General features: G+C 36.0%; 1 protein-coding gene across 1 annotated transcript in view; it reads left to right on the top strand.

Annotated features, from left to right (window-relative positions):
• Window positions 1-13,748, top strand: part of PLA2R1 (phospholipase A2 receptor 1) — a 108,042-nt gene that overhangs the window by 42,487 nt on the left and 51,807 nt on the right. The window contains exon 10 of the mRNA XM_044242175.1: window positions 4,573-4,685. Within this exon, the coding sequence (XP_044098110.1) occupies window positions 4,573-4,685 (113 nt within the window). The remainder of the gene's footprint in view (window positions 1-4,572; window positions 4,686-13,748) is intronic.

Below are 13,748 nucleotides of genomic sequence, written 5' to 3'. Positions count from 1 at the left end.
ACTTTTGCACTAAGAGTCCTGCCTTCCATTTCTCTCTTCTTTTTTTTTTTTTTAAAGATTTTATTTATTTATTTGACAGAGAGAAATCACAAGTAGATGGAGAGGCAGGCAGAGAGAGAGAGAGAGAGGGAAGCAGGCTCCCCGCTGAGCAGAGAGCCCGACGCGGAACTCGATCCCAGGACCCTGAGATCATGACCCGAGCCGAAGGCAGCGGCTCAACCCACTGAGCCACCCAGGCGCCCCCATTTCTCTCTTCTTAAACTTAAATATTTGAGTAGAGTAATGGCAAGAAGTGCATGTTTGCAATTTATTTATTATTTGGGAAAGAGATAATTAAAATACTTTCGTATTTTCAGTAATAAATGATTCTTGGTACTTAACATACTTATTTTCAGTACTTAAAGTAAAAAAATACATAGTACTTTAGATTCAGTTAAAAGGTAGACTTCTGTTTTAAATTTCTTAAAATACATTCAATATCCTGCATTAAAGTTCTCAACACATGCTCTCTCTCTATCACACACACATACACAAAACCAAGGAATTTGGGTTTAAATATTGGAGATTTGTATGCATCTCAAAAACTTCCCAAACCTGGATTTTTATGCAATTTTTAAATTATTTTCTCTTCTAATCCAGTTATTTATGTTTCAATGAAGTGATAACCCATCTTTCCAAGAAACTGCATTTTATTCATTAGTCAGTGTGTAAACATAATGAATTACTCTCCATCCTCTAGGTCAATAATACCTACACCATAGCTGACATACTACCCAACACCACATCTAATCATTATAATTCCTGAATTACTTAGAGCTGATTGCTGATCTAATTTCTATCTGATCAGAAATATTAAAAAAAAAATGCCTTACTACGGTTTTCAAGGCAATTTGACATGTTGCATTTGTTGAAAAGGAAATTAACTTCTTAAACAGCAGAAACAGAACTGACGTTCTATTCAAACTTTTGTACACTGCTTCCCTTTTCTGGCTAGCATTACCAGTATGTAAAGTTCAGAATAAATTTGAAGTTCAGAGCCAGCTCTCTAACTTTATGATGAAAGTTCTGTTAATTTCTTTATGTATCAATCTGTGAATATGGTTTCAAAAGTTTCCTTTCCTTTAGCCAACTGCTTCATGGCACTTCTCTAAACAGTCTGTACATGCAACATCAACTTAAAAAATATTTCTCACAGGGGAACCTGGGTGGCTCAGTTAGTTGAGCATCTGCCTTCAGCTCAGGTCATAATCCCAGGGTCCTGGGATTGAGCCCCACACTGGGCTCTCTGCTCAGCGAGGAGCCCGCTTCTCCCTCTCCCTCTGCCTGCCACTCTCCCTTCTTGTGCGCTCTCTCTCTCTCTCTCTCTCTCTGTCAAATAAATGGAATAAAATGTTTTTTAAAAATAATAAAATATTTCTTACACCACACACAAAAATAAACTCAAAATGGATTAAAGACCTAAATGTGAGACTCCCAAACCATAAAAATCCTAGAAAAGAACAAAGGCAGTAATTTCTCTCACACTGATAGTAGAAACATTTTTCTAGATTGTCTCCTCAAGCAAGTGAAACAAAATTGGAAGTAAACTATTAGGACTACATCAAAATAAAAACCTTTTGCCAATGAAAGAAACCATCAATAAAACAAAGAGGCAACCTACTGAATGGGAGAAGGTATTTGCAAATGGTATATCCAGTGAGAAGTTAATATGCAAGATACATAAAGAACTTCTACAAGTCAACACCTAAAAAAAAAAAAATAATCCCCAAATAATCCAATCTAAAATGGGGCAGGGGACTTCAATAGATATTTTTCCAAAGAGGACATACAGGTGGCCAAAAAACACGTGAAAAGATCCTCAACATAGCTCTCATCAGGGAAATGCAAATCAAGACCCCAATGAGATATCACCTCACACCTGTCAGAATCTCTAAAATAAACAACACAAGAAATAACAAGTATTGGTGAATATGTGGGGAAAAAGGAACCCTCATGCACTCATGCACTGTTGGTGGGAATGTAAACTGGTACAGCCACTGCGCAAGATAGTAAGGAGGTTCCTCAAAAATTAAAAATAGAAATACCGTATGATCCAATAATTCCTCTATTGGGTATTTACCCAAAGAAAGCAAAAATACGGGGCACCTGGGTGGATCTGCCTTTGGCTCGGGTCATGATCTCAGGTCCTGGGATAGAGCCCTGTGTTGGGCTTTCTGCTCAGGAGGGACCCTGCTCCCCGCCCACCACTGCCTGCCTCTCTGCCTACTTGTGATCTCTCTCTCTGTGTGTCAAATAAATAAATAAAACCTTTAAAAAAAAAAAAAAGAAAGCAAAAATACTAATTTGAAAAGATACATGCTCCTCTATGTTTATTGCAACACTATTTACAATAGCCAAGATATGGAAGCAACCTAAATGTCTATCAATAGAGGAATGGATATGGAAGATGTGGTGTATACACACACACACACACACACCCCCAACACACAGAGAGAGGAATATTACACAACCATAAAAAGGATGAGATCATGCAATTTGCACTAACATGAGTGGACCTACAGAGTATAATGCTAAGTGAAATAAGTCTGAGAAAGATAAATACCATATGATTTTACTTACATGTGGAACCTAAAAAAAATGAATAAACAAAAAGCAGAATCAGACCTATGAATACATAGAACAAACTGGATGGTTGCCTATGGAAGGGGCAGACAGCATTGGGCAAAATGAGTGAAGGGTAGTGGGAAATACAGCATTCCAGTTGTGGAACAGGTAAGTCACAGGAATGAAAGGCACTACATAAAGGGGGAAATTTTTTTGGTAATTTCAAGGCAAAAAAAAAAAAAAAGACTTTTTTCCCTCTTAGTTTTTTGGGATTGTATAATATGAGCAATTGCTTCAGTACTGGCTGTCGTCACCATCATGTAAAATGAAATGGTGCCTCATAGACAAAAGATACTCACAGATACAGTCAATTATTCTTCCCAATTTCATTGTGTGACAAAGGCTTATAGTAAAGAAGCTTTGTTTTTCTGGTTATTACTATGCCACATCCCTCCCCCCTGCCAATTTTCTTGAGCCTGTTCAGTTCTCGGATTTTTTTACTTTGCTAAGCAGCCTGTGATCTGAAAACTACTAATGAAGAAGGAATACTTTGTTAGAAAGGTCAAATTGTCAGCCTTCCTCTGCCTGGCCTTCCAAATACAAAAGCAGTCTAACCTCCCACCCCATCTGGAGTGGTCCAGGGGTTCTGGCTGGAGCTGTCAACTACTCACACAGATAAGGTTATGGGGAGAGGTTAGAAGAGTGAGTTCAGAGCCCATCCTGGCTGGCTGGATGTGGAACTCCTGTGATCCACACCTCATTTAATATGTTTTGAACTAAAATAGCTGAGTTCTAAAATAAGGTTCACTTTAATTTACTGCAAGACTGAGACCTTTTATAAGAAATATAGCAGAAGTCATTTTATATCTGATCAAAATCCGGCAAGTATTGGCATGACACAGAATAAAGTGTATTTTAAAACTCGTGAATGCAAAAAAAAAAAAAAAAATCCTGGTGAACACATAAAAATAGATAGATGCAAGAGATGTGATTTTATAATATTGAAAGAGAAAGGACTAAAATAACTCAGCTGAAGTATAGAAGACTAATGAATGCATGTCTCCTGTAGTATATGATTTTAAAGAACAGAGCCACCCTTCATTGCTCTCGGGGCGGAGCCATGGAGCTACACATTTATCATTTTTGTTCAAGTGCCAAAGCTTGCTTTCTTTCTCTCTCAAAGGATAGCCAGTTGATTTCAGAATTATACACACACACACACACACACACACACACACACATTTTAGCCAGTTTCTATTCAGAAATATTATGATGCAGCTAAGACCATCCTGGATTACATCAGAATTGGGTTCCAGACCAGCTTGTCCACTGGCTTGTGACTTTATTCAGTTCTCTAACCTCGGTGAATCTTAGTGGGATATCATGAAATAAGCAATAGGAAAGAAAGTTGAAAAAATATACACTATTATCTAGATACATATCTCTTTTTTGCTCATATTGAGTTCCTGGCTCTATTTAAGATGTCTGCCTGTACTCTGTCCCTTTGATTCTCAAAACAACTCCATAGAATACTATTATTATCTTCATTTCACACAGGGGAAAATTTAGACATTTAGAGACTAAATAAAGTTGCACGGTAGTAGAGTCAATATTCAAACCCATGCATTCTGCCTTCAAAGCCAATGCTCTTAATTGTTACCATCCTGTAGGAACCATGAAATTCTGTAAGTCTGAACAGAGAGAAAGAAAGAGAGAATCTTGAGTGAGTGCCCCCTTTATTTTCATCTGTTTTAGGTTTTTTAAGATTACAGGTTAATTAAAACTTTTGGGTTTTAATCCTTACTTAAATATAGAAGTGTCTGTAGCTAATGGCATTATCAGATAGGATACATACAAAGATTTCAAGAGAAAAATTCAAGTTTTGACTTTTGAGTGAGAATACACAAAAGCAATATTTTGCTCTTTAAATCAGATTATGTCCTTAATTTTCTTATTTCCTTTTTTAAGGGATGGGAGAGACATGGTGGATTCTGTTACAAAATTGACACTGTCCTTCGAAGTTTTGACCATGCCTCCAATGGTTATTACTGTCCTCCTGCCCTTGTAACCATTACGAACAGGTAAGATAGAAATTTTCTATCAGAAACATGACTGTACTTTTTTGACAGCAGTGCTCCTGGGATGATAAAATCTAGCCATAATCAGTAACTTGTCAAAATCCAAAGTGTACTGTACATTAGAGTATTAAATTCTTTAAATTATTGATAGAGATTAATTTAAATCATATAACATTATTCTTAAATCAATTTTTGAGTAATAAAGAGCAAATTTAAGATGACTTTTACTTTCCATAAAGCTTTATTAATTATTTAGCTTTGCTAATGTATTCAATTGTATTTAGATTTTATCCAAAGGCTTATAATGAAAACAAAGTATGTTATTTAAAAATTATGTTTTTAGACTATTGACTCTGAAAAACAATCTGAGGGGTTTGAAATGGCAGAGGGGTGGGAGGTTGGGGTTCCAGGTGGTGAGTATTATAGAGGGCATGGCTTGCATGGAGCACTGGGTGTGGTGAAAAAATAATGAATACTGTTTTTCTGAAAATAAATAAATTGGAAAAAAAATTACAAGATATGAATGCAAAAAAAAAGAGAAAAAAATTATGTTTTTAATGTAGTATGTGTAAGTTATGTGGAGTTTTATAAAAGTATAGCTATAATACATTATATGTTAATAAAAATTTTAAAATTTTAAAAAATAAATTAAAAATACAACGTGATAATGCATGTCAAAGGCATAGTACATGGCTTTGGCTAGGACTCAATAAATGTGAACTCTAACTGAAAAAAAAAGTATAGCTAAAATGTGGAATATTTTCAAATGCTTCCCCATTGCTTCTTAGCTCTATATTTGCTTAGATGTAGACTTCTCTGTGCACAGGTGTCTTCTCCATACTAAGAGAGAAACTGTGTCCTTTTGACACTCCACAGAATTTGCAACATAGTATAGATTTGTAATAGGGAATAAAATACCAACCCCTGAAGTGACCCGAGAGTCACTAACAATGCCAGAAGAACAATGAGGGAAATCGACTCCTCCAAGCTGAAGACAGAAAAAAGGTAGAACCCTTCAGTTAATTGCATGGGAACTTATACCTGCAAAGCTAGCCACTTGCTTTTTTACTGAGGCCACTGCCTTTAGAAATATCCACTGAAGCCACGGAAACAAGACAATTGACACTAGGGTTTTATCCAGAAACATTTCGGACATACATCTAACCTGTAGGAGGAATTATTGCTTTCTCTCCTTTCCTTGCAGAGGAGTCAACATTCAAAGCCACTAGTATTTCCTTCCTCCTCTTACCTCTCCCTTTTCTAGTCTTTTCTTCCAACCTGCACAGAATGCACGCACACACACACATACACACACACACGCACTTACACCACTGGTTGACAGCAGTTGTCAAAATAAATTGCCTAGTGAGATATTTTGTGCTCAGGAGACGCTTCCTTCAGGAATAGCACCACCCTTGATGTATCTCAGTGTTCTGGTTCTACCTTCCTTCTTCCCAGCTGCCAGGCAGAAGGAAGTCTTTATCTTCAGCTTGATCACCCACCCAAAACGTTTCAAGAAGACCTTGGGTTAGAAGTCCTCCAGTAAGTGAGCCAATATTGGGCTTTATTCAGGAGCCTGATCAATGAAGCTATGCTCTTTTGTTAATTATAACTTAACTACGTTTTTCAGTGAAGAAAATAAGTCTGTTTCTTATGTCTTAATCTTTTCTTTTTTGTATGTAATATTCATTGAATACCTGCCACATACCTGGCAGTGTGTTAATTATTTTTCATAAGCTATCTGACAATGCAAAAAAACAATAGTCAGGCATTTATTAGAAAATTATTTATTAAACATCTATATTGCAAGAGGTACCATATTAAATACTGGCATGCTGTACAAGAGAAATTAAAGGCATGGTGTAATTGTCCAGGTGCCACTTGCAGGCCAGGAGCTAGAGATAGAAATAGAAATATAAAACAAGTGAAGGAAGTAGAAGAACACAATAAATGGATAAATTCAAAGTTACGTTACAGGGACGCCTGGGAGGCTCAGTCAGTAATGTATTTGCCTTCACCTCAGATCATGATCCCAGGGTCCTGGGATTGAGTCTCACATCCAGCTCCTTGCTTAGCAGGGAGTGTACTTCTCCTTCTGCCTGCCACTCCCCCTGCTTCTGCTGTCTTTCTCTCTCTTTCTGACAAATAAATAAATGAACCCTTAAAAAAAAAAAAAAAACCAACAAAGTGACATTACAGATAACGTATAATGCCATAGTGACCCAGTAGGGCAGGAATCTGTTAGCATTCAAAGGCTTCATTTTCTAAGAATGGAGACCTCCCACAAATAACAGAAAGTGTCTGGAAAAAAAAATCTCCTTGGTTTCATTTCCTCCAAAACTGGATACAAGAGTATGTTATAAAACGTTTGTTTCTTTGAGGTGAACCATGAGAGACTATGGACTCTGAAAAACAGTCTGAGGGGTTTGAAGTGGCGGGGGGGTGGGAGGTTGGGGTACCAGGTGGTGGGTATTATAGAGGGCACGGCTTGCATGGAGCACTGGGTGTGGTGAAAAAATAATGAATACTGTTTTTCTGAAAATAAATAAATTGGAAAAAAAATTTGTTTCTTCGATAAAGTGTATTCAGTAGCCAATACTAATGTACGACCTAACTCTAAAGCAAACCTATAGCATAAGTAAGTTTTTTTTCATTCCGTCAACAACCTTGTAGGCCCACCCAGGTGATCTTGTGCTAGTATGCTACTCAGTGAACAGTCAAGCTCCCGCAGAGCTCTCCACTAGCCCCAGTGAGGCATCTCTCCCAGACAGTTGCCACGCGTGTACACTGCCCTGCAAACACGTCTATACCCAGAGCAGTGACTCCAACACAGGACATGCAGGTTGAGGAAAGGAAGGGCCCTGTGCTTTCCATTTTTATTCACTCAGCCTCCATCAGGTAAGAAACAATGACCCACACTACACCCCACTCTTTGACTGACAAGGCACAACAAAATTTTCCAACACCATCTCTTGTCAGAGAAGGTTGGGCAGTAAACGGAAAGTTTCCTCAGATTCAGGAGTGTCCATTCGCTGCCTTGGTAATCATTTTCTTCCATTACTGATTTCCTGTTTGAGTTAAGACACTCCTGTCATTCACCAGTGCTCAAGCTTATAGTTGCTAATTGATTTTCCACTCTTCTGCACAATTGAGAACGGATTTGATGGGCACAATTAGAACCACCTGCTACAGATTACTTATTTCTTTTGTTATCAGTCAACTGCTCCTGGTCTAGGACATTTAACACTTTGTGGAATAGAGAGGGGAAGAAAAACAGATCCTTATTAGGGAATAGCAGAATGTTATTTTCTTGCTAACGGTTACAAAATTTTTTCAGGCCTGGACACTACTTTCAGATAGTGCATGACTGCAAAACTTGAGTTCCAGAGTTACCATTGCGATGGATAATCGTGTAAATGCATATGTATCTAAATCTTGAATCCATCAGCCATGGAATATTTGGCATAAAATAATCCAAATGACATTTAATTTTTTGCATTTTGCCAAAAGTAAGAAATCCTGCAGTATCTCGTTTTCTTCTAGGTTTCATGCATTATCTCCAAGCATTTTTACAGCTCTGCTATTTTCCTGCAACCACCATACGCCCTAAACACTTTTGCTGTTAATTTTTTCTTGTGATTAAATATGTTGAACATAAAGCTGATCATTATAACAATTTTTAAGTATACAGTTCAGTGGCACTAAGTACAGTTGTATCATTGGACAATCATCACCACCATCCATTTCTGTAACTTTTTCACCTTCCCAAACTAAAATTCTGTACCCTTTAAATAATAACTCCCCATTTCCCTCTGCCCCCACTTTTGGGAAATGGTCATTCTACTTTCTGTCTCTATGTGGTTGGCTGCTCTAAGTTAACACGTCAGTGGAATCAGGCAGTAGTTGTGCTATTCTGTCTGGCTTATTTCACTCAGTGTAATGTCCTCCAGGTTAATGTATGTTGTAACATGTGTCAGAGTTTCCTTCCTTTTTAAGGCTGAATAATATTCCATAATATGTATATACCGCATTTTGTTTATCTATTCATACAGTAGATATGAGATGCTTCTACCTTTTGGTGGAAATTGTGAAAGATGCCACTATGAACATGAATGTACAAATATCTTTCAAGTCCCTGGTTTCAGTTATTTTGGGTAATATACCCAGAAGTGAACTTTCTGATATAATTCCACTTTTAATTTTTTGAGGAACAACTGTACTGTTTTCCATATTGGCAGCATCATTTTACAGTCCCACCAGCAGTGCTCAGGAGTTCCAATTCCTTCACAAGCTAGCCAACACTTGTTGGCTACATAACACTTGTTATGTTGTTTTTATATAATAGCCATCCTAATGGGTATGAAATGGTATCTGATTGTGGTTTCAACCCACACTCCCCTAATGATTAGTGATACTGAATGTCTTTTTGGCATCTGTATATCTTCTTTGGAGAAATGTTTTTTCCAAGTCCTTTACCTATTTTTTAATTGGGGAATTTATTCTTTGAATGAATTGAGTTGTTGAGTTGTAGTAGTTCTTTATATAGTCTAGTTATTAATCCCATATCAGATACATAATTTGCAAATACAGTCTCTTATTCTGTGGGTTGCTTTTTCACTCTGTTGATGCCCTTCAATGCACAAAGTTTTAAATTTTGATTAAGTCCACCTTATCCATTCTTATTTTGTTGCCTGTGCTTTTGGTGTCATATCTAAGAAATCATTGCCACATTCAATGTCATGAAAAGTTTTCCCTATTTTTTTCTAAGAGATTTGTAAGTTTAGCTCTTGTGTTTAGGCCTTTGATCAACTTCCAGTTCATTTTTATAAATCGTATGATGTAAGAAGAGTCCCAGTGTTTTTTTTCCGCAGGTGAATATCCAGTTTTCCCAAAATCATTGTTGAAAAGACTGTGCTTTTCCCGTTGAACAGTCTTGGCACCCTTGCGGAAAATTATTTGAACATATATACAAGTGTTTATTTCTGGGTTCTCTATATATTCTGTTAATCTGTGACTGTCTTTATGCTGTACCACACGGTTTTTGATTGTGGTACTTTCAGTAAGTTTTGAAATCAAGAAGTGTGAGACCAACTTTGTTCTTTTTCATATTTGTCTTTGATATTTGGCTTGAAATCCCTTGAAATTCCATATGAATTTTAAATGGATTTTTCTACTTCCATTTTTTGGATCTTTAATTTCTTTCAACAGTGTGTAGTAGTTTTCGGTGTACAAGTTTTTGCCTCCTCAGCTAAGTTTATTCCCAAGTATTTATTTTATTTTTGATGCTATTATATATTGAATTGATTCAGATTCTTAATTGTTAGTGTACAGAAATGCAACTGATTTTTGTGTGTTGACTGCATCCCGAACTTGACTGAATTTATTAGTTCTAACACTTTTTTAATAGAATCCAATTACCTTTCTTTTTCATGTATTTTATATATTTTTAAAGATTTATTTATTTATTTGCGGGAGACAGAGCACCTTCACACACCCACACGCATGTGTGCATGCATGGATGTGGGGAGGAGCAAAGGGAGAGCATCTTCGAGCAGACTCTTCACTGAGTGTGGAGTCTGATGACCTGAGGCTCAATCTCACAACCCATGAGATCATGACGTGAGTGGAAACCAAGAGCCAGACACTCAACCAAATGAGCCACCTAAGCACCCCTAACTTTCTTTTTAAGAACCAAGATGCCCTTCAACGGATGAATGGATAAGGAAGATGTGGTCCATATACACTATGGAGTATTATGCCTCCATCAGAAAGGACGAATATCCAACTTTTGTAGCAACATGGACGGGACTGGAAGAGATTATGCTGAGTGAAATAAGTCAAGCAGAGAGAGTCAATTATCATATGGTTTCACTCATTTGTGGAGCATAACCAATAGCATGGAGGACAAGGGGCGTTAGAGAGTAGTAGGGAATTTGGGTAAATTGGAAGGGGAGGTGAACCATGAGAGACTATGGACTCTGAAAAACAGTCTGAGGGGTTTGAAGTGGCGGGGGGGTGGGAGGTTGGGGTACCAGGTGGTGGGTATTATAGAGGGCACAGCTTGCATGGAGCACTGGGTGTGGTGAAAAAATAATGAATACTGTTTTTCTGAAAATAAATAAATTGGGAAAAAAAAAAAAAAACAAAAAACAACTGATCTACCTATAGGGGTAGCATTGATTGGGGAAAGGGGATTACCTTGATACTTATCTCTATATGAATATTAAAAAAAATAAAAAATTAAATTAAATTAAAAATTAAAAAATAGAAAAACAAAAGAAAAACACAGGTATATGTATCAAAAAAGTTCAGGTTAAAAGGTTATTATGGAATTTGATGTACTGAACATCTCATTGTGATGGTAAATAGGTTCAAAAGTTATATTAAAAAAATGAAAAGAACCAGAATAGTGGGAATGAATTAAAAATAAAAGTTTTATCTATGAAAAAAAAAAAAATAAATAAATAAATAAATAAAAACGTATTTTAGTTGTCCTCTTTAAAATTATGCAATAAAAACATTCTTATTGGTATAAATTCAAGCAAGCCAGAAGAATATAAACTAAAAGTGAACGTGCCCTCTCACCTGCATTCCTCCTCCCTTCCAAACAATCCCACTTCTCTCCCATTCACAGTTAACAAAAGTAACTGTCATTAACAGCTTGGAATTTTTTATTCTAGGTATATTTTTTGTGTGTATGTTAAGTATCTTTTCTAAGTCTATATTTCTCTTCTAGTCTTTTGCGATAAACAACAGCCAAACACCGAATATTTCTAGTTCGTGAGGAATGCCACCAAAACCTTTTTGTGGCAATAATCATGCTGCATGTCTCCCATTTTGAAACTACTAATATTTTATTTCTATTCTTTATTTAAAAGAAAGAAAAAGAAATTACTCATTTTTGTATTCATTCCACAATAGAGTAAGTTATTCGAATATAGTATTAAAAATGTTATCACCTATGTTATTAAAAGAAATCCTATTATAATTATTCAGCTCAAAGTTGAAAACTTCCTAACTGGATCACTATAGTGTAAAACTACTGCTATTATTTTTAATTGAAATAAGCTCTCTAGTGAAGCTACATCCAGTTCATTATTTTTTCAGTCGCTTGTTTTAGGTAATACAACATAATCATCAAGTACTGTTGTCTGCTAAGTGTTGTGTTATTCACAGACAAGAAACATCTTTTTTGTTTTCAGCTACATTGGTCACTGGCTAAATGGATGAAGAAATATGTTCAGTTAGAGATTCAAATATACAATATCTCCTTTTAAGGTGTGCATTTTGAAATGTAAATTTTATTTTGAAATGAAAAAAATTTCAGTGTATCCAAAAAATAAGTATTGCTGCCTTCAAATTGCACTTTAAAATTAAAATGTAATGTTTAGCACCATGAGTAACAATTTCTCATCAAACTGATGGAAATTCAAGATATATTTTTGTTATTTACATTGAAAATGCACATTTGATTTCTTAACTTCTTTAAGGAGTTCATTGGAAAAAAAAATTTTCTAAGCTTAAGAATTATTTCCCTAGGGGCACCTGGGTGGCTCAGTGGGTTAAAGCCTCTGCCTTCGACTCGGGTCATGGTCCCAGGGTCCTGGGATCGAGCCCCGCATGCGCTCTCTGCTAGGTGGGGAGCCTGTTTCCTCCTCTCTCTCTGCCTGCCTTTCTGCCTACTTGTGATCTCTGTCAAATAAATAGATAAAATCTTTAAAAAAAAAAAAGAATTATTTCCCTAAAAATTTGATGTTATAAGTAGTTACACATATGGAAAGTATTTTATCATTTGTTTTTCTAAAAAATAAAAATGTTTACTTTATTGAATTCCTTGGATATGTTATTCTGATTCAAATAAAAAATATAAAAACATGTATTTATGGTTACTTTTTGTTCCTTAAATCACAATAACGTTTGAATTATATAATCCAGTGAAACCAGGCAAAAAGTCCAAACATAAAAAAACTCTGGAATATTCTCAAATGAAGAATTCTGAACACAAGGCCAAAATAGACTTTAAAAGATCATCTGTTCTATTACTGTAAACCAGAGTTTTCACAACCCTTTTAAGTGTTTGGAATGAAATAGTGAGTGGTAACGAATATAAAATGTCCTCTTGTTTCTTTATCTGTTGGAAATAGACACTCAAAAGGCTGCATGCTGTGATCTAGAGTTAAGTTCTTAGAATATATGATTTAAAAGAAAGATATATTTGCTGAATTTCTTTATTAGCAATGATATCTTCTAAACCATACCAAGAAAACTAGGGTCCTGATTTTAAGGTTTTAGGATATACTGTATGAGTATTATAAGCAACTACTTAAAAAATACTTGCCAATTTAAGAAGCACAAGGTGTCTATTGTTTTAAGCAATCATTATTAGTGATAAAATAATGAATCAGAGTGGACTAAATAAAATCAACAGGGAACAAAAGCAAAATGTTGCCGTGAATAATGGTATCAGTGGCCACGTTCCTCTCTATTATCCAATAAATGCTGTAGTTTCCTCTCTATTATCCAATAAATGCTGTAGTACAAGGTAATGGAAGAACGAGCATTGTCCCCTGGGTTTAGAACCAGCACAGTAATGGTGGTCTGGCCATAGCCTCCATGATATAGTGCCTCACTGGCCACCTAAGACAGCAGTTAAAGCATTGGCTGGGCACGATAAAAATGTTACTCTGTCTCAGAGAGGAGAAGGCAAAGCAGATCCTAAATTGTGAGAGCGTGAACCACTGGAAGCATAAGGAAAATTGCGATAGCATCTAGACAATGTTTAGTTTTATGTACTTTCCTTTAAAACACATTTACATAAAATTCTGCCAGTGCAATCTGGTTAAAAAGAACTTTTCTAATTTCACATGTATGCTATTTGGATTATTAATAGAGTACAGAAAATATTTACTAGACCATAATAAAAATCCATATGCTCTGCAAAGATGAGTGTCATGGATGCCTAAGATCATTAAATGTTGGTAGTGATGTTCATAATGATTAAAATTTTTACTTCTTCTGTGCTCATTTCTCCCCTCCCCCACATTTCCTTTGAGGCTCTTCTATTCT

This window comes from Neovison vison, chromosome 3 (genome assembly GCF_020171115.1).
Source record: "Neovison vison isolate M4711 chromosome 3, ASM_NN_V1, whole genome shotgun sequence".
Taxonomy (NCBI): Eukaryota; Metazoa; Chordata; class Mammalia; order Carnivora; family Mustelidae; genus Neogale; species Neogale vison.
The sequence above is the reverse complement of the archived record's forward strand: the minus strand, read 5'-3'. Positions and strand labels throughout refer to the sequence as shown.